Source organism: Photinus pyralis, unplaced genomic scaffold (genome assembly GCF_008802855.1).
Source record: "Photinus pyralis isolate 1611_PpyrPB1 unplaced genomic scaffold, Ppyr1.3 Ppyr1.4_LG2, whole genome shotgun sequence".
NCBI lineage: Eukaryota > Metazoa > Arthropoda > Insecta > Coleoptera > Lampyridae > Photinus > Photinus pyralis.
The window spans coordinates 15,999,205-16,026,661 of record NW_022170403.1 but is presented as its reverse complement, the minus strand read 5'-3'; the positions used below and the strand labels follow the sequence as shown (position 1 = coordinate 16,026,661).

The 27,457-nt window shown below is 34.1% G+C and overlaps 2 protein-coding genes across 3 annotated transcripts in view; both read left to right on the top strand.

The window, feature by feature from the left end:
* LOC116164216 overlaps positions 1–16,122 on the top strand; it is a 48,613-nt gene extending 32,491 nt beyond the window's left edge. For both annotated transcript variants that reach the window (XM_031478361.1, XM_031478360.1), the window contains exons 4-5: positions 14,791–14,918; positions 15,092–16,122. In XM_031478361.1, the coding sequence (XP_031334221.1) occupies positions 14,791–14,918; positions 15,092–15,611 (648 nt within the window). In that variant the 3' untranslated portion in view covers positions 15,612–16,122. The remainder of the gene's footprint in view (positions 1–14,790; positions 14,919–15,091) is intronic.
* A 1,349-nt stretch (positions 16,123–17,471) lies between these two features.
* On the top strand, positions 17,472–26,967 carry LOC116163538 (importin-11). Its single transcript, XM_031477521.1, has 13 exons — positions 17,472–17,585; positions 17,668–17,921; positions 17,975–18,075; positions 18,127–18,380; positions 22,819–23,085; positions 23,135–23,598; positions 23,647–23,829; positions 24,492–24,824; positions 24,870–25,227; positions 25,404–25,641; positions 25,945–26,165; positions 26,210–26,490; positions 26,539–26,967. Exons 2-13 carry the CDS (start codon positions 17,784–17,786, stop codon positions 26,644–26,646), a joined length of 2,946 nt encoding a protein of 981 aa, XP_031333381.1. The 5' UTR covers positions 17,472–17,585; positions 17,668–17,783; the 3' UTR covers positions 26,647–26,967.
* The last annotated feature ends 490 nt before the right edge of the window (positions 26,968–27,457 follow it).

The window sequence follows — 27,457 nt, the reverse complement described above, 5'->3', positions numbered from 1 at the left end:
AGTGCATTATTACCGCTTGCCTTTGACTGTAACATATTAATCTTACAATAAAATAAGGTTTTGTAATTGAGGTACAAGTGTTATCTCCGACAGCATCGGCTATTTATAATCAGTTCAATGAAACCGCCAAACCAAAATAGCAGCTCTTTATTTAACGTCTCGATACTTGTAACTAGTAGACTGAAAAATTGCTAATCGTATCTTATAAGATTTTTATGTGTAACAAGATGTTTAAGTTGTTCGTACAAGCTATTAGGATGGAACCGTCCTAAATACCATATACATGGATAGTAGTGCCATATTCGGTTTCATTTGATTCTGGTGTTAACACTTTTACAACATGTCAAACACTAACAGCCATTCAATAACTTCCCCAAATTAGAATTTTGTGGTAGAATCACATTTGTAGGTAGTGGACTAATAGGCAGAATTCATTGCATTTATTCATTCATCGTGCCAAACCAAAGCATTTATTTAATGGTACAAATTTAGTGCATGCTTTCATCTGACATGTTCATTATTATTGAATGCTTTATAATGCTCAATTTTTATATAGGAATGTAGTTAGTGGCCAATTGAAATCAAAACAAAGCTATATTTTTTGTGCAGGTAAAAAAGGCCCGAAGAAAGATGGTAATATATTCATTCTTTCACTATTCGGTCACAATCATTCAAGTTTTAAATAACATGCCATGATAAGTAGCACAGCATCGAAAGACTCTCATTCCATGAGTGTATTTTTTAAACGCATACGTGAATTGTCCCTAGAGCCAGTACGGCAAATAGTCCGACGGTGAACACACCTTATATACAAATATTACTCCAGGGATAAATTGTATTCTTTAAGCGCAATATTTTGGGGGTAAATTTCCGGAGAGAAATTTACTAAGCTGAATTCTTTAAAAGGGATTCTCCTGCATTTACATATTATTTTTTGCGTGATCGGTCATTTCTGACCATTTACCATGGGTGTTTCCATGACAGTACGTAGAATTTACCAGTTGCTATGATTACGACGACGCCAAAATTACTTACCGATCTAAAAACAGAACAGCAAAAATACTTACCGACGCCTTTTTAAAAATCAACAGTCTTACATTACATTTAATCTTTAATTATTGTTAGGTACATTAAACGTACAATTTGTGCTGTTGTTTCCTATAGCAAGACGCTCATAAAGTCATAAAGGAAGTGCAAAGCTAGTAAACTACATCAGACACATGCACATTTTTATGAAATTATTAATTTCAATTTTGACAAATAAACTGGTTACCTAGTGATGTACACCATACCACTTCGATCATTTCGATTTATTCTGCTCGTTAATTTCTTAGTGCATATTTATATTGGTTGGATAATTTTAATTTCGATCGCGCAAAAAATGTTATAAGCACGTCGAACGTTAACGGTTACCGTTCTCAGACAATAATTGGAGTCGTCGCTTCGCTCCTCCTCCAAACAATTGTCTTCGAACGGTAAAAATCCCTTACCGTTCTCCATACTTAATATACTATTTCTTAAAAGTAAAAGAGGGCTCTAGATCTAAGTTCTTAGTGACAAGAAATTAATTATTGTCGCATGCATGTTGGTTTATTTATCAGCAAAGTGGTAGCCACGAATTCCACGATGATGAGGTTGTCAAGCGCTATGAAATTAACATTTTTCAAACAACACTTTTTGAGTGATGAAATAGTATAGTATATTATATACCAAGGGACTAACGTGTGTTTTATTCCCTAGGGGACTTTTTTTGATCGAAACGAAGATGAGGGCAACAAGTAACTGAGGTATTAGGACGCACTTTAGTCCTGTGGTATATACGTTATTAGACGTTTGTACTCCAATAATCCGTTACAGCAAAATTTAGTAATCCTTAGTCCCGACAGGAATAGTAAACATATAATGACACCTTGGGAAATGCGCTATTAAAATGAAAACAAGTTAAAAAGTAATCGTAAACGATTTACATAAAGCGCATTTCCACTTGCATTCATTTCCCATTTGTAAGATGCAACTTCTGTTAAAATCGTAAAAATCCGGCCACAAATATGAAAGATAGCGTTGCACATGGGCAATCCATTGTTGACGTGCTACTTCAATTTCAGTTTATGAGAAGAATTTCATTTCAATGCTTTTCTAAATAAGAAAGTTGGAACTGCGCATGCGCAAACCTAAATTTTAAAACTAATGTTAGATTTTCCTTTGTTCCAAGCGCCTAAGTATCAAATTTCACTTAAATAGTTCCATAGATAAAAAAGTTGGCACGGCGCATGCGCAAAATAAAATTTTGAAACTGGCGCTAGATTTTCCTTTATTCCAAGTGCCTATGTATCACATTTCATTTAAATTCTTCCATAAATAAAAAAGTTGGCACTGCACATGCGCAAAACCAAATTTTGAAATTGGCGTTTGATTTTCCTTTATCCCAAGTGCCTATGTATCAAATTTCGTTTAAATTCTTCCATAAATAAAAAAGTTGGCACTGCGCATGCGCAAAACCAAATTTTGAAATTGGCGTTTGATTTTCCTTTATTTCAAGTGCCTATGTATCAAATTTCATTCAAATACTTTTATAAGTAAAAAAGTTTGCAATTCGGTTTATAAATGGTCGAGATGCGAAAAGGGCACTGTGAATTTTGAATCGATTCGATTCAACTTTTGGCATTGCGTATTATATGGTTAAAGCTATGCCCATATTGAATTTCATGCAATTCAGTTCATAACTAACGGAGATGTAAAAGCGATCGAACATTTCTAAACAAAGTTATCGTTCACACGGACAGATAGATGGACAGACAGACAAAGGAACAGACGGAGAGACCAACCGGCAGGCGACAGATAGCAATGCAAAATTATAAACGATCTCTAGGATCGTTAATAAACGGCAAAAGTGTAAAATTATGGAACATGTAAAAAACGGTTTTTTGTTTTTTTTACAATAACTTTTTTTGTAAGCGGTACAGAAAAAATTCCTTCCTTGGTACAAGACTCGACACCATAACGAACCAAATAGCGAAAAAAGTAGAACAATAGCTCTTAAGATAAAAAACTAGTAGCGTCGCAAAGTTAGCGGACGGACGGACGGACAAAGTGGCCACAATAGCGCATTTTTTTTATTTTTGTGGAAATGCGCTAAAAACCTAACTCTAATTCACACATTATTAAAAAAATTAAGGCTACCTTCCGCCAGTCCGTTCGTCTGAAGCCTTAATTACTGCGACAGTTTTCAAGATAATATTGACGATTAATATGCACAATGTCAGGTTTCTTATTTATAAAGATATTTTTTTAATTTCACTAAAAACTCTTCTAGTAAAGACAAACATATCGCATATTTTAAACATCAGGTGTAGGCATGCGCAGATTGGACAATGCGAAGTTTCCTATTTATAAGAATATTTATGCCTTTTTGTACACACAAATAGTCCATTATATGACCTTTCGAAAATAACTGATCAATTCATGGAAAATGCGCGCAAGTTACCCGTCTATCACGCCAAAACCTTTTTTTAAATTTTTTAATTCTGCATCCCTAAGAAAAAATGGAAACAGTTCACAATTTATTTTGACTATTATTAACTTTTGTCATTAGACCATGCATTGTTCAGTAAGGAAAAATACCCTCTCTGCCGGAGCTGTTGCGACTGGATGACTGAAAATGCATTCCCAATATTAGTTGTAGGTTCGGAACGCTAATTTCATTTTCCTTCATTAAAAAATTGAATCCACTTTTCACTTGAGATCATTGCACCCCTTTTTTTTCTTCTCTTTTCTACGCCTGTTTTTACACTGTTGGCCTATTTTTTCATTTATTTTCTCATTTGACTCGTACAGTTTTGCATTGAATTGTTATTGGCCGAAGAAAAAACAAGAGCGTCTTCAAAACTGTTCTTCCATAGATTTAAGTAGGTAGTCGAGTGGTTATTAAAACTAAGAAATTACGTTTCAAAGTTTTGGGGATTAAACTCCCCTGATTCTTCCATTAGTGCTTGTTAACAATGAACGTATACGTAAAACCATGGCCTCTGTCATGTCTTAATTCTTCTAATATATTTAATGTAAACTTAACATTATTTAAAAATGGAGTTATTGCGTACTATTATGACAAAATCTAATAGGTCACGAGCCAGGAAACTTGAACGAGTGTCCGTAATGTCTTGTTACATCTTTGATATTGCATTTTAGTATTTGTTTTTTTTTTTTTAGTATTGTTGTTTTTTTACTTTTGTTTGTTTAAGTTGTTAAAGCCAAAACCGTTGACTGCTGACAATGTAAAAGGGCAAGTCCCGTTTTGTTAGTAAATAAAATAAATAAATAAATAAATACTTATTATTATATGAGTAAGACCAAAGCTGGAGTACGTATCGACACTGGTATCGAAATAACATTGGAGAGATTAGAGAAATTGAAAAAATACAAAATAAGTTCCTCAGATATTTATATTTAAAAAAATATAGATTATCCAGATTATCGTCTTATTAGATCTGTTGGTCTACGTCTGAAATCGGAAATTTAGGCACTCGGTACTCGTAGGAAAATTTTACTTATGCATTTTGGTTTCAAGATGTTTAATAGTTTACTTTGCGATCATTACTTATTATCATTTTTTAAATTCCGAATACCAGCCAAACGTAGTATATATACCTACTTATTATTATATACACTTGTTGCAGATTATATTCATTAGACGAGATTTGTCATTATATTGTGTGTCACCATGCTAAAAGTATATTTTAATACTTATTTATTTTCCTATCGTAAATTTCGCCGATTTTTTCCCATTTTATTTTTTTAGATCTCTTATCTCGTTGCATATTGAAATATGTAAAATCGGAAATCTTTTATTCATTTCTAAATAAAATTTTTAGGAATAATCTCCAACATGTTAGTTGTTTCACATGAATGAATTCGTTACTGTAATCATCAGAGATGCATAACGAATAGTTTTTCGGTACCTGTAAGGTAATGATGTGAACGACGAAATTATCTAAAAGAAACACGCGCTGCGTATCCAACAATTTCCAAACTTCGTAGTGTTGATCTAAATTATGGACACTATAAAACGCCACAACTTTCACATGAGCTCCAATAAATGTCAAAATGTATAAGTTACGTATTTAAACTATGCATAATATATGCCTTTAATCTTGTGCCTATTATTTTTATTAAAATTTTTGTAAATGAACCGAATTATGCTTAATAATTTTCATTTGCACATTATAACAGCACTGCACATTCTAATAGCGATACCGCACACACTGTGTACGCACAATCTAAAGCATGGAAGGATTACCTATAATTTATTACTTAAATCGCCACCTTTCATGGTAGAATCGTTTGCGTAACATCTCCAGGTATTGAATTCGTATATCCAGATTAGGTATAAATGAACTTAAACAGCGAATAAATTAAACTTATTCAGTAGGTATGTAAGGTGCTATATCATTCTTTCCTAATGTATCTATTTGCATATACCCGAGAACAAAAAATGAATGCTCATTTTGGTCGTAGAGTCGCTTAGATGCACGTTTTAATATTTTACAAACATCTACACCTAAGATTTAGTAAAATTTCTAATATTACTAATAAGATAATAAGTATCCAATAACCGCTTTCATGTGGTGACTAAATCGATATAACTCGATTAATTTATTGAAATTCTATAACAAGCTGACGTTGTTAGAGTGGTTCTTGTTAAATTACCAATATAATTTACACCTTTGGTTATAACTATATTCAAATATGTGTGATGTAGAACCAAAAAGCACCTATACTCAATTGTAGCCGAATTTATGATAGGTTTATACCTACATATGCATCTAATGATAATTGAAACTCGTAGGTATAATAACAATGAAATAAGACAAATATATTGGCATTCCATTCTTGATGTCAAGATCTTACCAACTTTAAGTGGAATGCTCCAAGCTAGAAGTAAATTGTGGAACAACGATGAGTTTTAAATACCTATATCGTTACCAACTTACTATACAGGGTGTCTTAAATTGAGTAGGATAACATGGCTATCTTTTGTTATTATTATACTTACAGATTCGGTTAAATTGGCAAAGTTGTGTAGTTTCTGATGCTAATGGATATTCCGATGCGATATTTTGAAAAAAATAATTCGTTTCGTAGATAATTCAAAAAAGTGAAAATCGCCATTTTTAAAAAGTTTAAATATTTTTGTAACGAAGGGAGCTATCGAAAAAAGTTTCAAATAAAAGTTGCAAGATTGGATGATCAATGAATGTAGAAAAAAATTTTAAAATGGCGGTTTCCGAGATATTGACATCAACTTCCTTATTTCAAATGGACGCCATATTGGATTTTTACGTCACTCGATAGAGAAAAAAATTACAAAACAAGTGATGCTAAACACTTAGTACTTCATTTGGGAATCAACCTTACATTTTTGCCTTGAAGTTTACAATGTATTTCATATGGCAATAATTTGGCGTGGCTAAATAAGAGCTAGATGCTACAAATTTACTTCTTCTCCTACTTCTTCTGGTTGATTAAATTGGGGATGGTTCTTATTTTGTGTGGTCTCGAGAAAAAGGAGTAAAGGATAAATAACAACTCAACAATCTTAATCTTAGTTAAAAGTTGAAGGTGCTTATTTTTCTTAAAATACCTTTTGTGTAAGACGTAAGATTAATACATGGGGTTGAAGCGGAACGCCCCTGTAAAGTAAATGACAGACTGTGCAATTTTTTTCAAGATCCGAAGAATTTTCTTAGTTAATAAATGGAATACTTTCTAAAATACAAAAAAAAATGTAAATCTATAATAGGCGAATGCAAAGCTCTCGGAAAGACTTACATTAAAAAAATTCATCCAAATCCGATTTATAGTTCACGAGAAATCAGTTTTTGGGCCTGGGCTTGTGTTCGAGACAACCAAAAATGAGTTTGCAAAATTCCACAGTCCGCCGATTTGCAAGAATCATCGGGATAATTTTTGGAAATGGTTGTCTTAGGGTTGCAATAACTACAAAACCAACGGTGATCGGGTTTGTCATAATTATTGTTTTGTTATCAAAAGAAGTGGCGAAATACGGATTTTCAAAAAGATCGGATTTTATTTTACTTAGTAATAACAAATTGTTAATTTTCGCGGTTATTTTTTTTATTTCTCCATAAAAAACAATAACAAAATGAACGTTCCATACCAACTGTATCTTATAGAAAATTCAATTCTAAAGAAAGTCATTTCTATTCGCTCAGAGCAATAGGTAACGAGATAATTGAAGTCACTCATCAAATGCGAACAGAAACGACATTTTGCCATTTTTTCTTCGCTGTTTGTTTATAACAATATGATCCGGGAGTTTGGGGGACTATGATTTTCTGATTCAGCGGATTTTTTTACATAGAATATACGTGGCTTCGTTGACTGAAATGACAACATCCAGCCCAAACCGTAATTTGGCTGGACTAGTATATTGACAAACGTTATCAACATAAAAATTTGAAAATTCAATAAAACAAAAACGAGTAAAATTACTTGCCCTTTTTCAATTTTTTTGACTCGAAGATGTAGTAAACATTAACTCCGATATTTTCTCTTGCTCTGTATTAGGTAATTGTACTTGACTGTGAAAAACTGGAAAATGAGAATCGCAAGATGTCAGTAAAAGATGTTTGTGCACACTCCTCTGTCTCATTACATCTGCAATAATCTATTTTCCTTTTAAAATACACGAACTCTAAATAAATGTTTAGGTAAACTATAATTGTTTAAGTCTCCCAAGAATGTCGCCTAATTAATGCATTATCAGACTAACGTTTTACATAAATTTACATTCTCATAGATATGTAGGTAGGTACTGTAACTACTCTGTACATTACACACGTCAGCTATCGTTAAATGCAGTAATTATATCGAATACGTCGTAAATTAAAATTTATTGCTCGAAATTTGAATTTCTAATCGCAAATGTTTTCATTGAATAAATAGCTTGCAAATTGATTGGTGGATTGGTGGATAGTTACACAAAAGGGAAAGGTGTGTTCCTGTGTGTAACGGATAATTATACCCCCATAACAACGTGGAAAACATAGATTTCACGGCTGATGACAATAATATAAAAGTAAGAGATTTATGGAATGCTTCCTTGCTAACTAATAATCTCCTTTTGTTTTCGCTTGTAGAGAAGTTACCATATCTGGTAAGAAAGTAAAGGACCAGGCTTTCACGTTTCAAACTGCATTTGAATCCATGGAAATTAACTATCGATAAATTTAATGGTAAAAAGAGGAAATTGTTTTACGTAAAACGTAAACGTAAAAGATATACCTTGTTGAGAATCATTCGGATTGTTGCCAGATTCATGAAAGAATTGTTTTAACGCATTTCTCCAAGGGAAAATTGCTACTACGCGCAGTATGCAATTATTATATACCGCATAGTCTTCACTTACGGTAATGATATGGTACCTAATATCATAACACAGTTGAAAACGGACATTGGGGCAACTACATAGAAACGTACTTGCTGAGGAGACCTCATAGACCGTATGACCGCTGTGTACAGTCTATGGCAGAGGATTACACCACAGATTTAAATACATCCAAATCTCACAATCACAAATTAAAACTGTCTTACCGCAAGGTAAGAGTAACAAAATGATATATAGATTTCCTTCTTGCTTACCTATAACGTTCAAATGCATAGTGGTTGGAATTCAAAACGGACTCTGGGAAACGAGTCCCCAAAAATAGTGCAGCACAGTTGTAGGTATCTATACCGCTGGTAAAGAGAACCATTTTGTAAGCGATCATATCCATAAATTTGTGAATTATTTGGAAATACATTTGGTCCTTCGAGCCGAATTTTGCGCAAATTTTGGTAAAATAAAGGTTCGAATCAGTCGATAAAGGGTGGTTGATACCCTTAGTACAAGGACGTGCGATTTCAGCGAGAAATCGTCGCTTTCTTTAGTGGGTAATCAGAGGGGTTGTTTTCGACTCAAACTTGGCGGCGAAACCGAAAATGGAATTATCTCCGTTTTCTGGGGAATCAGAGAATGGGAGACATTTTATTCAATATTTCAAAGCTTGATTCATGGAAAAAAGGCCCTATCGGAGGCCGGTCGGACGGCTTAAGGGTCCGGCTTAGGGAGAACTATGAAACTATTTAGAAATCACTTCTCGATAAACGCCATAGTAAAACAGTCCTCGCTAATAGTTATTTGGAGCAGATTATGGAATTTAAGCCGATGCTTCAAATGACTTAAATCTATTCCTAAACAAATTTGATGCTACTGTAAAGGCCCTTAAGAATTTAAAATTAGTTAATTTAACGGATTACATTGTGGGGTGCCTAGCCTTACCAGAATTAGACCCTGCAACGGTAAAATTGTTTTAAATTTCTAGGTGAAATGCGGAGCTTCCTAGTTATGAGCCGACATCATAACATATGTAAAAGACCATATTAAGTTTGAATGAGAAACTAACACCAAAATCGGGAAATCTGGATAAAAGCGTAGGAAAAATATCAGTCTTTTTTGGTCAACGAGACTATTAAGGAGGACAATGCAGGTACCGCTTCTCACACGGGAAACAGTTGTATTTATAAATACTAATTTATTAAATTGCGGCATTCATTTGGAATACCCCTGTGTTTTTGAAAACGATCACATAGTCAAATTAGAGAAAACCTGCTTTCTACTGTTTGGCGTCACGTGAGCGGTACGGAAAATTCTGCAGATTGTCTTTCTAGAGTCTAGAGGTTTGCCTTCTTTACAATTAATGTAAAACAATTTGTGGCTATCGGCTCCAGATTGGTTGCAAATCAATGAAACACTGGCCAATGAATTCTATTGATTTCGGGGGAGAAGGTCTAGAAGACGATTTACATATACAGAGCAGTTTAGTCAATGTTCGGGAAAAGGAAAACATCCGTTAGTTTTGCGACGTTCGCATATGGGAGAGTCATGGTATAATCAGCCAAAAGTCTACAGAGTTGTCGGTATCCAATTGTTAACGTATGAAGAATTTGCTATTTTTTAACACAGATCGAAGGGTTATACTGAAATGAAATAAAGACTTTTAAATCCACAATATTTCTCTATAGAAAAACTGGGCACGTTAATTCGTTTTTTTAATTAACGCGTGCACCAAACCACTAACTATGCAACGCACACCCGATACCTACTTGTTCACTTTGTAAATGATCTATTATCTCTCTAAATCAAATATTAATTATGCATCTCACAATACTCACGTGTCATCAATAAATCTGTGTTGATTTGTGTTGTTACAATAGCTTATAATGGTAATGGACAACGTCGTTGGTGGTCTTTAATGCTAGATTTTTATTACTTAGAATTGTGCATTTTCTTTAAAATCGTATCAAGACACCCTCAACTTCCCTTTCAGATCCTTCTCCGCTATTAATTTATTGCATTAGTTAACGCCTTGATTCATCAGGTCATGACCTTTACAGCTGAAGGGCCATTTTCTCCGTTAAATCACCTCAATCCTTTTTTTTTCTGGCAACTAAGCATTTATAAATTCCTTAATAGCTCCATAAATAGGACAGTATAACAAGATACGAAGAATCGCATAATGGTTTTCAGTACGGGAATTTTTTGGCTCGCATTCAGAAAGCAGACTTTTAATCCAACTCATATTCAATAGTACTGATCCCTGAACTCGTAAAAATTGATTGGCGAAAGTTTGACATCGCTTTCTCTTTTAGTTAGACAAGGAACAGACGGACAGACAAACGCATGGGAAGCAGTGTGGGTATTGGACGATTAAAAACTTTAAAATGATTTATTCCAATCCACAACTTAAATTTGGAGCTACATTTTTCGGAAACCGTTTCTAAGGAGATTTTATAGAAGGTCTGCAAAGTGTTTGTAATGCAATTGCAGGGAAGATTTTTTGTACCTGATTAACTAGTTCAGGATTTCAGCATAAAATGCTTCAAACCACGACTCTACAAAATTGATTTCCTACTTCCTAGTCCTTTATTTTTAACACAGGACGACATGCAAGTTAAAATTTTGAGTTTAGAGACCAACCAGTTGAAAAGTCGGATATAATCGTTGAATATTTGAGGAAAATGTTAACATTAAATGACTGAACATCTGTAATTTTGGTGACAATAACGCCTTTGCAAAATTGACGGCGTCCTGGAACGACAACTTATAGGGATTGAATGTGGAGCTTATACCTATAATTCACAACGCCACAAAAACTGCCTGCTTGTTGTTTTTGAGTTCACCGTTGTTAAAATTTAGTAACTTTTTTACATTTATAGTGTTTGCATTGAAACACTCAACGAATTCTACGACGAGGACGAAACATAGTATTAGAACTGTTGGATTACAGTAAAACAATTAAGGTGTCCCGCATTGATGCCTTATTTTATTAATTCTAGAGTTAGAACAAACTTTATAGTTTTTAATAGCGAAACCATTGAATAAGTAATCAATGGCGAAACAAGTAAAACTAGCAGAGGTTTCGTTCTAACACAAATGGTCATATCATGCACATTTCAATTTATACCGTTCACATTGGTTGAAAAGCGCCTGAACTTAGACAACTAACACCACTTGATAATTTACAATTTTGTTTTTAGGAATAGTTTCACCTACTCACATGGTGGTTAGTTACTTGTTTATAGATTTTCTTCATTAGGATTAGGTAACCAGTATAAGACAACGATTAGCAAAATGCAGAGTTACAGAATAGTTTTTACAGGCCAGGGTGACAGTGATTTTCAACTTCCAGGAACCCAGTTACAATACACTTATTGATATTTTGTCTTTATTTTTAAGTAGACGGAGTTCCGGCCAAAACTGTTCTACCAACCCATTCCACGGTTTTTTCCCAAATGGAAGGCTGATCCAAAATATTTCATTCGAGAACTATAAACTTGAATTATTTAGCAACCATAACATATAAAAAGATGAAACTAATGAATTACCTTTGTCTTTGGGACTTTTGCTTTATTTAAGAAAAAAATTGTTCTAGTCTCTTCTACCACTCCATTTTTTTACATACTTATATGTTCCACCATGAATTATATTATTCAAAACGTGTTTTAATAATAAAGTTTTATTTTCGCGCGTTTGTTAATTTACTAAAATTTCAAAAGGTGACTACCAGTAGTTTGTTCGGTTTTTATAAATGGATTAAGAGGTTGGTAACACAAAAGCAGTTTTTATTAGAGTCATAGTCTTCAGATCGTTTCGAATGGCAGGCTTTTGACGATTTTAAAAACATCAAAGTGAATTTAAGGCCTTAAAGTCCATTAAATCTTTTAAAGCCTATTTAAGATCTCTTTCTAATACTGACATTTTAAATCGTTTGTAAGATTTATTTAAATCCGTTTCTTAAATATCTATTATCTATAAAATTAATTGTTTCTTATAAAGTACGTCGTCAATGGCTGCGTCCAACGTTCTTTATACACTTAAAGTACCATGCTTAATTGGGTGCAAACGAAATGTTGGAGGGTGCACTTACAAAAATGAAGTCTCGAGAGACTTGTTTGTCAAAAAAGCAAAAAAATTATTTAAAAAACTAATTTTATCCAATATATATTATATGTATATTAAAAAAAAACAAAAAAATAACATAAAATAAACGTAACATAAATATAAGTCAATCGAATCAATATTTAAGCATAGATACATAAAAATATTAGATAAAAATATAGTTTATCTAATACAATTTATTTATAACAATAGAAAAAAGCTGGAATATATTCATTAAAATAGTTCTCTCTTTGGCATGAAATTCTCTATGTCTGAGTCTGAGTTATTTAAACTTGTTACTTTTGAATCAAATTGCATAATTCTAATAACCATTATTGTACTCATACTACAAAATGTAGTATGTAGGTATTATAATTATCAAGAATAATCATTTCTATTTAATTTTATTGTCATAATTATGAACAACAATAATATTGTATATTTGTGATAATTATTTTACAATGTACAAAAATAGCACTATTGTACATTTTTATTTTTCGATTCTGGTCGTGATCGGTCAGAGGGTGCCACTTAATATCCAGAGGGTGCCAGGCACCCCCCTGGCTACGGCCCTGATTCATTGTCACTGCCTACGCCCCGCCGGTCTTGAGAAACATTTTTCTGTCATGATAAAATAATTATAAAAGACGAATTCGGATAAAATATGCTTCAGTGTTATAAAAAATCTTGTAAATAACACGGTGAGCACTCTGCCCGTTAAAACCACGCTCCCTTCGGTCGCTCGGGTTTAAATGGGCATCGTCCTTGAAAGTACTTATAAAACATGCACCTACCTACTTAATAGCTATTATTACTATTAAACGCACAAAATAAAGATCATTAAAAACCCTTAAAGTGTCGTAAAAGTTCTAAAATGCTCTTATAATAACTCTTAAAGCCTTAGGAAAAGTTCGAAGTGACTCCTTTTGATGACTGTTGAAAGCTCGTGGACTTTGTTCAAGACAAACATCTTGAAGACCCTTAAAGACCTAGAAGTAGAAGGTTCCTGGTGCCACTTGAAGGTTCTTGAACACTTTTGAAACTCTTCAATACCCTTAAACATTTTTAAATGCTGCGACAGTATAATACTTTAGATAGCTCTAGAAAACTCTTGACCACGTTCAAATGCCATAGTCATTATCGCTCTTGAGCAGTGGCTCGCATGGTATACAAGAAAATTGCCAAATAAATGTATTTTTTGCAAAAATAGTACCTTTGAAGCAGTATTAATTTAGGTGAGGTAGAGGAAATAAGCTCTGTAGGTTGTCTATTTTATTTAACGCCCACCTTTATTAGAGGCAATTTTTGAGGGCAAACGCGTTGTTACATTACTTGATACTGTCCAGAGACGTTTATATTTTGCATGGGGATTGGAAGAACACATTACCAAATAAATGGTAATTTTCCTACTTTTAAATTTTATGTTGTTTTCAGCCTTCGTTCTCATACAATTGTCTGCCTGAAAACAAAACTTGATGTACTAGAACTAGAGCAAATTTTTATTTACACATTCGAAAGAATGTAAACCGGGGTGATATGCCACCTCTGACGGACCGTTTTTTGCGTCTAACCATGGGAACCGGTGATTGAACAAATGAAATGTTGGTTAAATGGAAAAAAAGTTGCTAAATTAAAAACCGAATTATGAAATGGAAACAATTTTGGACTTTTTTAGTTTTAGTTAGGTAAGTAATAACATTGAATTTGTTAGAAATTCAATGGTAAAAGTCACCAAAATACCATGGTGGTCTTCGACATTTTGTTAAATAGTTACTCTATTCGCACCCTTCTTTTGTTTTTAATGCACTTTCTTGAAAACAACAACTTTTAAAAATACTAGTGAAAACAGAACTTAAAACCATATTTAATCAAAGTAAACTGAAAACAGACTAGACCCAAAGTGATAAAAAATTAGGACATAGGTATTTGAATTTGAGGGATTCTTTCCTGATTTCTTCCTTGTACAAAAAGGATAAGTATTTCAGGGCAAAATTTGTCGGCGATGCACATCCCTTGAAAATGATAGCAATGCGTGTTGTAATTAAGTTGCCGAATGGTTGGCGTAATTGGTAAGCATTTTAATCCACATGGCAGTAAATCCTCCCAAATCAAAATTTTGTTCTATAAAATAATTTTGGGATTATTAATAGACAGCAAGAAGGGAAAGAAGGGATCAAGCGATCGTCAAATGGATCTCCCATCAACTTATACAACTGGCCCTGAATAATTTACACTATAAATTTATTGCAATTGCATCTAAGTGTATTTTTTTTAACATTCCTTCTCCATTTTAGGTACTTAGCTTGGCTGCTGTGTTTGACTCAGTTTCTTCCTACGACCATTTAAATCACACTCTTTCTACGTTTCGATCAAAACGTAGTCCAAATAAACACCATCGACATCATCTAATGCAGGAATTTTGGTGAGTTAATTCAATAATAATCAGTAGTATGGTTTAATAATTTCATCAGTTGCAATCTGCTGAATAAATTAAACCAATTTGTAAAGTACTTTCCTACGTAAGTTTAGGGGATGACGAAATAATGACACAATACAATTTAAAAAGAAAACATTTTAACAACTTTATTGTTATAGGTACGACCCTTACTACAAACACGAAATTTCACTGCCAAACGCTGGAAAATTGCTAAGTCCGCGCGAAAATCAAGAACTACTAAGAAACGAAACCCAACTTCGATCGGCTGTAGACTGCTGTCCGTCAGTGCTAGAAATGGTTGAACCCGAAGGTGGTAAAAACCAAGATGATCAATATGTCGAATTGTATCGAGATGGTGAAAATCGACAACGCTTCTACGAACTTTCGTGTCACAAAGACATTGTGGGTAGGCCTTGTAGATTTATTGATAGGAAGTTACACATACAATCGAAATGTATTCAAAAATATAGTTATACATATGCATTGGTGAAAGATCCAGGAAGGCATCAACATCAAAGACCAAACTACTTTCCTGCATTTCCTTTGACCGACGGTGCAACCTTTACGTTAGACTACATACGCGTTCGGAGTGGGTGCAGTTGTGTAGTGACGCCCAACGCTAAGAAAAAAAGAGAAAAAAAAGCGAAAAGACGAGTTGAAAAAGACGAAAGTGATTGACAGTTATTTAATTAAATTACTTATACCAAAGTAGCGACATGCTGTGGTAGTGCGTGTGTGACTATTATGTAACTTTTGTTGCATTCAAAAACATTTTATTATTATTATTTATTTTGTCAATGTGTATAATTTACACATCTTTTGTTGTTATGTGTTACCACTTAATATTTTATCATAATTTATAATATTTTTATACAACCTTTTTTAACAAAATATTAATATAGTAATCCTTACGCTGGATGTAAATAATTTGTAAATCGACAGTCAGTTTTGTACATTATCGTTAGTATTATTAATTACTTAATGTAAATTTTAGTAACATTTTAACAGTGTCTATATTGTATAATTTTGATGATTTTGTTGTCTTTACTTGTCTCCACAGAAAACAATCCGCTTAATGTACTTAATTCATAATTGCGTTCTAAAATTCATATTTTGATCACAACTTTTCAACAATTAATATAGATGCATGTCAAAATGTAACACTAAACCAAAAAGGCTGAACATTAATAAATAAATCTATACTCATAGGTACCTAATTCATAAATACCCACTCTTGTGATTTAGGTATACTGCAGACTACGAATGAGCCACGTACAAAGTAAGCACATCAAGCACAGATTACAGGTACCTACCTATAATAGTTCGTTAAAAGTAATAGTATACTTATTACTTCATAAGGTTATAAAAGTGTGCATTACTTAGAGGTGAGTAGAAAAATTGCGCACGATGCCATGAAGTCTCCAAAAGGGAAGCCCTTCCTTTACCGATCCTTGGAACTTGGGTACCTATCTGTAGTTTCGGTAACGCTTTCGGAGTAAATGAGACAACGACGTCAAGATTGCGGTGCAGGCTTAAGAAAATTTATTCATTGCGATATTCCGCGCTGATAAAATTTTTTTTGTCATATTACCGACTTTTTTGTCCAAAAATCGTATGGAACGTGGTACTTTTCTTCCGATTTTTACAATGCGTTTCCATGGTCTTTAGTCCTGTCTATGAACAATAACTCAAATTTTAAGTGACAGTAAATCGCGAATATCAATCATAATATTATTGAATTAATGCACACGTGTTGAAAGTGTCTTTTTTTCATGAATTTGCTTGATGATTAACTCGGGCTTCTCTTTCATTAATCAAACTGCAAATTCATGAAAAAAAAGTATCACTTTCAATACTAGGCGATAGAGACTGTAAAATTGGCAAACTGGACATTTTGGGGTGGAAAAGAAAAAATTGGTTAGGTGTCAGAATTTCTTACAAGGTAGATACTCAGAAGTTAGCCTAGATGTACCTCTTAGCCTAGAAAATTCATAAAAGGAGACGAAACTGAACTCATCAGTTTTCGTATTTTTTTTGCGGTTTTTTGCAAATATATCGCGACGTTCGGGGCTAGATGAAATATGTTTAGCTGAAAATGCTCTTCGTGAAATTTAATACGAGGTAGGTAACTGAAGAGTTAGCGTAAAGTTACCTTTCGTCTGAAATTACCGACTCGTAGTTCTCCTCGTCTTCCGCTTTATCTGCATGGGTACCCTGAAGAGACAACGTGGCATTTAGGCACGATGTTCCATGACACTGGACAAAGAGTTCGTTACAGACCTACAATAAAAAGCATTGTCAAAAAAAATTTATAATTATGTATACGAATATAATATTCTCTCGTGTGTCCTAAGTGTCCAGTGGAGAAGGTTTACCTGATTTCCTGCAACTGGAAGCATCATGCGACCACGTTCACAGCCACTAGAAATAAGTTTGACGATTGTGTATAACAATGCTTCAACAGTACATATTACAATGCTTCAACTGACTCAGTTATATAAATTCACCCTGTATGCATATTGGTTAAAGTGAACCAGCCTTTTCTTTTGCCGGTTGGTGTGCTTTGTGGTTTGTTGTGAACAGTGCTAAAATGAATTAGAAAACAGCTGATTTCATTAATTTTGGGGTTGCCCGGAAAATTTGTAATTTCAAGTGAGTAAATAGTCACTTGTGCACACGTACTGTATATCTCTTATGCATTTGAAGAAGTAAGGGGTTTCTTAACTTGTTGCAGCTCTCAGCTTAACGTTATTGTGTACATAACCTATTTTTTCTCTTCCTTGTGCTATACATTTAAATACTTTGGCCTACACCATATAAATACTTAATATAGAAGGGTAATGATAAAAGATGGATTTGGGAAATGCGCAGGCCATGGTTGTAGAAGTTTTGCAAAGAGCTTCTAGTCAAAATCCGGAACTTCTAAAACCGGCCGAAGCAAAATTACGCGAATGGGAAACTCAACCCGGATTTTATACAGTTTTATTAGTAAGAGCATTTTTTGTGTGTATCTAATACAAAGTAAGTAACACATTTTTTAGAACATTATATCTAGTCATTCAACTGATTTAAATGTACGTTGGATAGCAGTTTTATATTTTAAAAACGGTGTCGACAAGTATTGGCGAAAAAACGCGCCCAAGTAAGTATAATTCGCGCATTTCCGTAATTTTGATCACTCATTTTATTCTAGTGGAATATCCGAATTAGAAAAAGCAACATTGCGACAAAATCTCATCAGCAATTTTAGTGAACCAGTAAATCAAATCGCGTTACAATTAGCCGTGCTTGTATCCAAAGTCGCTCGCATAGACTGCCCTAGAGAATGGCCCGAGTTATTCCCAACATTGCTACGAGGAATAGAAGGCTCTGATTCTTTAATTCAACATCGTTCATTACTTACTTTTCATCATGTTGTTAAGACTATTTCATCCAAAAGACTTCCAGGTGTGGCATTTATCGCTTGCTAATGTTAGCAACCAGTTTCCAGATGCTAAAAAATATCGGAACATTCAGTGTGTATGGTTATTTTAATAGAAATACAGTAGCACTCGAGGTAGCACTACTGTAGCAGAAAACACCAGTAAGTATACATGCTAGAGTAAAGTAAATGGCTATATAACGAGGGGTAAACCACTTCAAATTTTGTGTATACTAGAATTCTAAAAGAAATTCTAAACGAAATTCTAGAAAGTTCTAAAAGCATCTTGAAAATTCTAAAACGTTCCAGAAAATTCTAAAAAAATTCTACGAGCATGTTTTTGAAATATACGTCAAAGTACGTAATAATTAATTATTAAAAATAAAAAAAAAATTAAAAATTAATTATTAAAAAAAATTACAAGATACCAAAATCATTAGGTAAATAATTTATTTATAAAATGCCTGAAATTTTTTACATATTTCACATCAATCTTCTTTTTAGATAGTCAGTACACAGCAGGAACATTTTTCTAATCTTCCTTTTTTGATCATGAAAAATCGTATAAATTTTCTACATTCCGCTTTTTTCATTGTTTTAGTCTTGCGCTTCTGTATAGAAACAAGTTCATTTTCAGATTAATTAAATTAATTTTGTTTGTTAATTTTACTTTTATTGCATTTGAACCGAGCAGTTCCGAACATTAAATGTTCTTTCTTTAAGCTCCTCTCCAAAAGTGTATATAAATTAACATTTCTTCACTCTTGCGCAGTTCAATTGAAAACCAAGTGAAATTTCTAAAAAATTCTAAAAGATTTATAAAGTACATATCTAAAAACTTTTACAACATTCTCAAAAGTTCCAGGAAATTTTAGATACTACTAAGAAATTCTTGAGCAGGGCCGTAGTCAGAGGCTCCAAGTGAGGGAGGTGTATGCAATAAAAATGCAGACTTCAATCAAAATTCAAAATATAGACATTAAACGACGGCATTTTAATAAATACCAAAGTAATAATAATTATTTTATGATAATTGTCATTAGGTATACAGAGTGCTCTTTTTTCGCGGCTCATCATGAATATGGATTCTATTTTATAATTTATAAAACCGAATCGAAGTGGGACGTTTAGAAGACTTTTTCAGAGGAATTTGATGAATATGGCCAGAACATTTTTTTGCTTTTTAGGGTCGCCAAATTTCATCTTATGATCTTTCATCAGAGTTATTTTTCTCTGACTTGCCATAGCTTTTAATTTACTACTTTGATTTTACCACAATACCTTATTATTCAATTTTCACGACAGTGCTTTAGAAATTGCAGTCAAGTTTGTTTGCTTTGGTAGTTTACATTTACAATTAAAGTAATCAATAAAAATGTCGTTTTAAATGTAGTAAAGAGTTCCTTTGGCAAGATTTTATTAGATATTATTATAAGTTAAAAGTGGTAATCTATCCAAAACCTATTTTTGTCTAAAAGACACTCTCGTGACAATTGGAATAATTAATATTATATTTAAAATGTAATATAGAAATCCATAGTAAATTCTTTATTAAAAAAATATAAAAATACAATGTGACCCCTACGTTCAAAACAAATTCCTCTTATTAGAAAATAATGTCATAGTCTAAACCGCCCATTTCTCAAGTAGGTATACTCGTTTTTTTTTAATACAGAATTATTAAAACGTAGAATCTAGTTCTTTTCAATTATTGTAACTAAAAGAGTTATCCCACAAGTGGTTTCAATTATTGATTCGGATTTAAATTTAACTTTACCCCAATTTGACCAACATTAATTTTTAACGTAAGAGCTCCCATCGTCAGGCGCTAAAAATGACCACTCTGTCCCTGTATACTTATCTACCATCTATCCCTATCGCAACTTTTAGACCCATGCAAACATAACGGCTAGAAAAATTTGCGTCATTGAAAAATGAAAAGCATTTAGTAGGTACGGAAGTACCAAAATGAGTAGGCTGGTGGCTGGTGTAATATAATAATAGGTAATCATTATCTGGGCTAAAGATCAAATTTTGCAACGTTTGGAATCTGCAGAACTCAATGATATTATTTTACTATACAGGCATACATTAGTATACTGTTTATAAAGTATTTAAACAATGACATCAGTAATAAAATAAGTATTATGTGTGCACGCTCGGCGCTCCGCCTACAAGATATTTACATGGGATGTTTGTAATGAAACTGAACTCGTTATTATAACAGGAAACAATAAAAATATTCTACAGTTCCCTGTGATATAATATGGCGAGAAAACATTTTCACAACCAAATTTCATTTAATTTGAATAGCGATTTGCCGAGTGCCGACTAACTGAAGTTTTGCCTACTATGGTCACGCGTTAGGGGGGGTGTGACACCCCCCCATCAATCCGGCCCTGTTCTTGAGGAACTTCCCCTTCCTTAGAAGTCCCCAAACATGTACGAACATTTTAAGTGTACATAGTATACAACCATGGCTCCACAATAAAACCCTGTGGAACTCTTTTACTTTACGCGTTTTTTTAATACCGTTTATGTTTATTATTACTAACTACAGTCCAGTAACGTTGCTCCTGGTAGTACTCGTATTTGAATGGGTAACCAATCAAAAACTTTGCTCGTTATTAAAAAATGTGGGGTACTGTTTAAAAAAACAGTGGTATAACGCTATTAAAAAAAGTTTTTGACAGTTTTACATTCTTTATACCTAATGTACACTGCCAAAATTTTAACAAAATGCTTTTTTCCAATCGATCGCTCTTTCGTCCGTCCGCTCGATAGCTTCACGTCCAATGATTTAAAAGAGAACTGATGGACTGATTACAATTAAATCTGGCAGGTTTTTTTTTACCAAATTTGTAGATCAGAGTTTGTGAATTGGCAATGTAGGCCAAAAAATAAGGATGGCCCTTTTGACATTTCAACCATTTATTAACCGAATTGCATGAAATTCAAACTGAACACGGCTATACCCATATAATATGCAATGCCAAAAATGAGGGGGGTTCATGGCTCTCCGGTTCTATGTTTCCGTGTGCCCGTTAGTCAATCAGAAGACAGTAACTTGTTGAATCGTACGTCGTCCGTTTACGACGGAAAAGTTGAACATTACGTTTCCGTTGGTCTGTTTTTAACAAGAGTGAGGTTATGTTTATTGTTGACGTTGAAGATTTGAAGACTGGGCAGCATTTCTTCAGATAGCAAAGTGTTCTTACTTGCATAAGTGTTGCTGTTCAGTACAAAATAAAATTTAGGTTATAGTTACATCTTGTTACCGTACGATGACTGTTCAATGCAACGGATGAACTGAGAACTATGAACCCACCTTAATCAATTCAACAAGCACAGTGCCTTTTTGGCATCTCGACCATTTATGAACCGAATTGCATGAACTTCAAACTGGGCATAGCTGTAGCCATATAATATGCAATGCCAAAGTGCGACGACCACACCAACAGTGACTTCGCTTCTCCTTTACACATAAAAATAAACGGTATAATTACAAAAATGAAATTTAATGACTGTAAGAAAAAGCAAACTCCAGCTGTATTGTCAAAATCTGTAAACGGCGACGGCGGAACGGGTGTACCTCGGGCGCCACCAGAAGTTTTTAGTTTCTCTTGCTTTGTACAAGATACGGTCGGTGATGGTAAGCTGCAGGGAACTCGAATGGAGAACGGCGGTCCCAGGAATTCTAAAGGGCAAGTGGTGCGCGGCTACTGGTGAATACTAAAACAACACTTCAAGCTCATATTTTCGAGAATAGTAAACAATCAGATTCGGTAGCGGTTTCTACGGGAAAGCAAAAGATTTAACTACGATTAAACACCAAAGGGCAAAAGATGTACATTTTACGTTTCGGTTAAACTTACATTTCGGTACCTCACCAAATTCAAAAGATTTAGATACGGTGAGGCAGAATCAATTTTAGACAGGCCAAACACGAACGGTACGGATGAAAACTAAATTTATGGAAATGCTACATAATTTAACATACTTACGGCAAGTATAAATGGCAAAAACCCTTTTTGTAGTGTGGTTCTGTTTATCCCGACTATTTCGGATAGGGACAACGGGAATTCCCATCTCGTATGCTTATTCCTTCGACAAATTTCGAAAATTAAAACCTTTAATTAATTATGTCCACCCCAGACGTCTTAAAAAATATACGAGATCGGTGTCAAAATTCAAGTTTTTTAAGAGCGCTTATTTTGAGATAAGCTGCAACTCAATCGGACTGGTTCTGCAACTCATTTAAATGTCACTCATTAAAAAAATTTAAACTCGCAAGCCAAATTCCATCTTTCAGCAAATGGATAAAAAAAAGTGTAGACACCTTCCAGTTCCTACTGTATTTCTACCAAAACCCACTGAAGCAATGGATGTTTTCAGCATTTTAGCTACTGGAAACTGGCTGCTCATACAAGTCAACACTTTCAATTTATTACATCTGATTTTTAGGAGACCGAAGGCTATTCCAAGAATTTACAAACAGTGTATACAACTTTATTTTATATCTCTGGATGAATTTCACCGAAGCATTTTTGAGGGACACGTCACAAAATGCTTCCGCAGAAGTCATTACCATCAATTTAGAAAAGGCACTACTTACTTTACGAATATTGAGGAAGTTGACCGTGTTCGGCTTCTACAAACCCCACCAAAATCCCGATTGTGTCACATTTTTGAAACTTATCTTCGAGAGAGCACGTACTGCACTAGAATATCGTAAGTATATTCACCGCAGACCATTTTCGCGACGAAATACAACTTTCAGGTAAACAACTACGCGGCAAAGGCATATACGTATTAGAATTATGTGAAAAGTTTATTATTCATCTAACGAAAATTTTACTCAACGTACTGGATACTCACCCGTTTTCTTTCGTCGAATTTATACAACCCACTTTAGAGTTTGCCATATATTATATCTTCACACCTGCGGGCGCACAGTATATTTACGAGAGGTTTACAATACAATGTTTCAATCTTATCAAAGGAATTCTACTGTGTGTCGAATACAAGCCGGCCAAAGTTCCCGAACTGACTAGAGAGCCTGAAACTCTACGCGCGCATCAAATTAAAGTTGAATTCTTCGTTACCAACACCCTTACGGAAATGTGCAGGAAACTAGTGTCTCATTATTTTTTACTGAAACAGGACGACTTAGAGCTGTGGAATTCCGATCCAGAAACATTTGTAAATGATGAAGTTGGAGAGAGTTGGAAATATAGTCTTAGGGTGCGTTGGTTTCCGTGTATTATTGGATGTTTGATTGTGCTGTTTTAGCCGTGCATGGAAACTGTGTTTGTCACAATTTTTCACGAGTTTCGTGAGGTATTAGGTCCTGTGTTGTTAGAAATGCTTCAAGAAACTAATAGTATTGTTCTGGTTGACGACTTACAAGGTATTCTTAAAAAGGATGCTGTTTATAATGCATTTGGTTTGGCTGCTTTTGATTTATATGATCATGTAAGTATTTACTATTTCAGCAGTGTTTTAAAGTTGGTTAGTTCTGTTAACAAACAAACATTCAATAGATACAATATGAGCTAATCTGAGAATTAATAAGTAGCCTATATTTTGAAGGTGTGTCAGATGACCATCAAATTTAGTTGTGTTAAGGGGCGGGCCCTCCTCATAAATTATTTCCCGAGATGCTATTTTTGAAATAATACATTGCTGGCGTGTGACAAAACGTGGGATTATTCAATTGTCCATTTAGCACTGGGAGGTTTTACGATGTCGACAATGAAACCGAAGCAAGTCTTCTTTATTACAATGTTGCTATTTTTGGGCGAAGAATTTTGGCGCTACTTCTCTTTTGCTCACTTTTGTAAATCACTCAGCCCTAAACTATAGGACCAACCCTCTTTGAAAATAACAAATTCTAGCGCTAATTATTTCGTATGAATCGCAATAATTTCACGCTACGTGACCGCTTTCAAAGAGCGAATGTCTTTAATTCAATCAGAGTGAAGTTTTCTGTATGATGCCTATCATTACAGCGTGTTTTTAGAACAGAATATTATGCAGTAAACTTTCAGAAACACTTCATTATTTCACATGCAAGGATGACTACAAAGATATGCTATTAATAATATCATTGCTGAGAAGTTTGCTTTTCGTTTTAGGTAAATTTTGATCAGTGGTTAACAAACACGTTGGTCCAGGAATTGAAAGTGAGACATAACAATTATCGAATTATAAGAAGACGTATTGCCTGGTTACTCGGTAATTGGGCCGGAATTAAACTATCTTTAGAGTTAAGGCCGATTTTGTATGATTGTATTATAAGTTTGTTAAGCGCCGAAGAAGACATGGCTGTGAGACTAACCGCTTCTACAACACTTAGATTAGCTATAGATGACTTTGAATTTAATTCTGAACAGTTTAAGCCATATTTAGATCCAGCCTTTAATTTGTTATTTAGTTTACTGAAGGAGGTGGTAGAATGTGAAACGAAGGTAACTAAACGTCGTATCTACAAAGCGTCACTAATGTACTTTTAGATGCACGTTTTGAATGTTATGACGTTAATTTTGGAAAGGGTTGGGCAAACCGTGCGACCTCACACGGACGCTCTCATTTTTTATCTGCCGCGTTTATGGCAAGAATCCGAAGAACATAATATGCTGAGGTGTGCCATTGTTTCTACTTTAGTTCAGTTGGTGAAGGCACTTGGATCAAGTAGTGCGGAATTAAACCCGTTTCTTTTGCCCATCATTCAACTTGGTACAGATGTCAATCAGAGCGCAATAGTTTATCTACTGGAAGACAGTTTAGAACTCTGGCTGACGGTTTTAGAAAATTCAGCTAGTATGACCAACGAATTAATGCAACTATTTAATAACATGCCACCTTTACTAGGTATGCATGGTTCAATCTCATTTTAGATGATCAAATTTCTTCGGTCCTGTTTTGTGTAAAAAGGGGCGTCAATTTCTAATATTTATTATTATTTGAGAACTAAAACAGTGTGTCTAGAAATTTGACCATTTCGAGTGGGTTTTAGAATTGAGTGTTTGCTAATTTGTTCATTACAGAGTACTCTACGGAAAATTTGCGGTGTTGTCTTATAGTAACTTTAGTGCATCTGTTGTTAGCACCAGAACTTGTAATGAAAACCTATGGTTTACAAATCGTAACTACTTGTGATGGTCTAATATCTGATTTAAAATATGAAGGAATACTTATGCTAACAAGACTGCTGGAAACTTTTGTTCGAGCTCTACCTCAACTTGGGTCTGAAACAATTAAACCAATTTTACCTCGCATTTTTCAGTAAGTCTGTTTGCTGTATTATTTAACAGATTAACACAATTTTAATTCATTTTATTAAGAATAAATGTATGAGCAAAGTTGTGCTTTCCGCTTTCACTGCATTTTATGAAATGCGCGCGTTCATTTTTTCCGTAAGAAAACACCATAAAAACACACTGGTGTGATACACTCGGCCTAAATTTCATCTTCCTTTGCATCGATCATAAACTTTGAGCTTGAGATAGGGAATCCATACTCCTCTCTATTATACACTGTTTTCCTATTTATATGATACATTTTGTGAAATTCAACAATTCATTGCAGATTAATTTATCGAGACACAGATATTACACCAACAATTTTATCCATGTACTTGTCGATATTGGCTCGTGTCTTACTTTCATCACATACCATCTTTGCCGAAACAATCACTGCAATATCGCAGGTTCATCACTGTACCGAAGAAAATGTTTTGGAATCCATACTAGACGTTTGGTTATCTAAAATGTGTAACGTTTCTCAAACGGAACGACGAAAGCTCTTAGGTAAAGTGCGCCACTGATCGCTGAATATTATTTTTTTTGTGTAGGTTTGGCTCTAGTTAACTTATTAACGACTCAGAGTAGGGCAGTGATGGCACGGTTTAATGGTGTCATGTTGAATATTCTAGAAGCTTTAAATGACACTTGCAAAACTGACGATAACGGCGTCTCTGTGGATTCTTTAGTTATTATAGATGGTCAAAATCTTGGAGATTTCCAGGAAGACACCGATGGCTATTATGAAACTGACCACGATCAACGCAAAAGGGAACTTCTTCTGTCAGATCCTGTACATTTAATTGTTTTAAAGGACTACTTCCAATCACAAGTAATAAAGGTTTCAACTGATATGTGATTCATAATGCTTTGTTTCCAGTTACACCAATTGAGAAATCAAATTGGACAGTCGCAGTACGAACAACTTCTGCAGATGGTTGACACAGACACATTGTCACAAATAAATGAGTACTACTTTCCATTGTAAGAAAAACACAAATGTCTGCATATTCTAAATAGTAAAGTCATCAGATGTGAGCAATATCACGTTTGCTTTAAACAAATAAGTAGTGCTATATTTTTCTTTTGATAAGATGGATTTTTCAAATCATTTTATATCCAGGATGGAATTGTAAGACTGAATTTATACGTGCGATTGGTAGCGTTGTAGAGAATTTTATTATTGCATTAAAAGGTCAAAGCAATACATATAATTTATATGTATCTGTAATATGATTAGATATTGCCATACCAGTAACAACAGTTCTTCATGTCAGATATTGTACAGTTAATAAATAAAATAATTAAACCCCTGAAAGAAAAGAATGTTAGTAATACCGAAATTGATACAAGCCTCAAATGTGAGAGACATATTGACAAAAGTAAGTTAGTTTCAGTTTTCCTGCTTGTTTCCAAAATTTCAATGTCCAGGATATTGGTGTGTTGCTTTTTGGCTCTTAGGAATAGGGGAGGCCAGGATTTTGGGATTTACTCGAGCGCGTCAGTTTAAAGTAAGGTGGGTCGACTGCATGTTAAAAAGTGTGCATCTCTATATTATTTGATGACGATTTGAGCGTGAATGCGTCGGATCTTTTTTATTTCGAAGAAAATTATTCAAGAATAACAGAAGTAATCTGCCGATTTCCACACACCAAAGTGGAACACGTCGGACATAACCAAAGAGAACCTACTCCATCGTAAAGTTGAAAGTGTTTCTCCAATTAAATAACTCACCTGCAAACAAATTTGCAATTGCGCAATGTCCAGAATTCATGAATGAAGATCTGAAGTAGTTCCTC